Source organism: Marmota flaviventris, chromosome 3 (genome assembly GCF_047511675.1).
Source record: "Marmota flaviventris isolate mMarFla1 chromosome 3, mMarFla1.hap1, whole genome shotgun sequence".
NCBI classification, from domain to species: Eukaryota; Metazoa; Chordata; class Mammalia; order Rodentia; family Sciuridae; genus Marmota; species Marmota flaviventris.
The window spans coordinates 60,712,913-60,714,686 of NC_092500.1; the positions used below are offsets into that span (position 1 = coordinate 60,712,913).

General features: G+C 37.3%; 1 protein-coding gene across 1 annotated transcript; it reads right to left on the reverse strand.

Moving 5' to 3' along the window:
* Positions 1 to 387: 387 nt before the first annotated feature.
* Positions 388 to 1,326, reverse strand: LOC114079173 (olfactory receptor 6C74-like). Its single transcript, XM_027920342.1, has one exon. The coding sequence runs from the start codon at positions 1,324 to 1,326 to the stop codon at positions 388 to 390; it is 939 nt and encodes a 312-aa protein (XP_027776143.1).
* Positions 1,327 to 1,774: the final 448 nt, after the last annotated feature.

Consider the following 1,774-nt stretch of genomic DNA (forward strand, 5'->3'; position numbering starts at 1 on the left):
TTGTGTGGCTAAGAAAGCAGTCTTTTTTAGAGATTGATAAAATAAGCTAATATCTACGGAGTTCACAAGTGGGCTTATCTGTTGTAGAAAACCATGTATGAGATTTCTAATAAGGATTCATAGTGGGATATTTTGGTGAACAAAAATTACACAATTGCATTCAAATAATGAAGTGATTTGAGCAATTCAAGAGAGAATACCATGGGGATTCATCAAGTTATTAAAAAGAAAAATACCCAGAAGGACATCAAAGGCTCCTTATGAGTGACTTTCATGACTGCCATAATATAAAACAAACAAATTAAAGGGATATGTTATAAAGATAGCTGGTACAGGCTGTAGTTTTCACTAATTTTCAGTAATATGCTTTTACAAAAGCCAAAGCTGTTATTTCAAAGTTGTAAAGGTACATCTTTTTGCTAGATCCCTCAGGGCTTGTATCACTTGCTTATTTCTTAGGGAATAAATGAAAGGATTTAGTACAGGTGCAATGGAAACAGTGAGCACTGATACCCCCTTGTTTAAAGATATCCTTTCCTCGGCAGAAGGTTTGATATACATAAAAATACAACTGCCATAAGAGATGGAGACCACAATCAGGTGGGAGGAACAGGTAGAAAAAGCCTTCTTTCTCTCCTGGGCAGAAGGGATCTTCAGAACTGTTGTTATGATTTTGATATAAGAGAATAATACCAGTGCCAGTGTATTCAAGAGGGTGATAATGGCTAAAATAAAATTTGACAATTCTATGTTGTGTGTGTCTGTGCAGGTGAGTTTCAGGATAGGAAAGTAGTCACAAATAAAATGTTCAATTACATTGCCATCACAGAATTCTATGGTCAGACTCACTATAGCTCCAGGGGTAATTGCTACCCCAGCAGCTATCCAACAGGCAGCAACCAGCAGGTGGCTCACTCTGCTGCTCATAATGGTGGCATAATGAAGGGGTTTGCAGATGGCCACATAGCGGTCATAGGACATAGCTGCCAACAGGAAAAACTGTGTTATACCTATGAAAACAGCAAAAAGTGCCTGTGCCAAACAAGCATCACGGGAAATAGTCTTTTCCTTAGTGACTATGCTGACCAGGTATCTAGGGATGCAGGCAGTTGTCAGTGTGATTTCTAAGAAGGAAAAATTTCTTAGAAAGAAATACATGGGTGTTTTGAGGTGGGGATCCAGCAAGGTCAGAAGGATAATGGTAAGATTTCCTGTAGTACTCAAAAGATATGTTACAAATAGAAAAAGGAAAATTACAATTTCCCAATTTGGGTCCTCTGTCAGTCCTACAATAATGAAGTTTGTCACTACTGTGTGGTTCCTCATGGTTCAATTCTGTCAACATGCCATCTGACCTGCAAGAGGGTGGAGGTGATAAATAATTAAGCAATATTTTAAGGATACATCAAGTGCAGAGTTTGAACTGATAATGAAGAACCCAGCAACTTAGTAGATGTGCATGTGCTTTGTTTTCCTTCGAGAGTTTTCACATTTTATGTAGCAGTCAGACCACCCTCTTACTCTTATCTCCTTTCTGGATACTCATTTTCCTAATTCTCTTTTTGGGATATATATCACTTTACAAAAGGATGGCTTTATAATTTCCTGCTGGAAATATCTGCACACTTTATCTAGTTTTCCTAATATATGCAGACCTAACTCCTACAATCTCACCCATTAAACAGGAAAACATTTTTTAGGTTAATAAGGTTAATTCCCCTATTGTTAAAATCATCTTCTGCTCAGTTTCTTTCAGAAAGATGTATATTTTCTG

What these genes read in the sequence shown, in the direction of transcription:
- LOC114079173 (XM_027920342.1), bottom strand. Translation starts at nt 1,326, where the DNA reads ATGAGGAACCACACAGTAGTGACAAACTTCATTATTGTAGGACTGACA.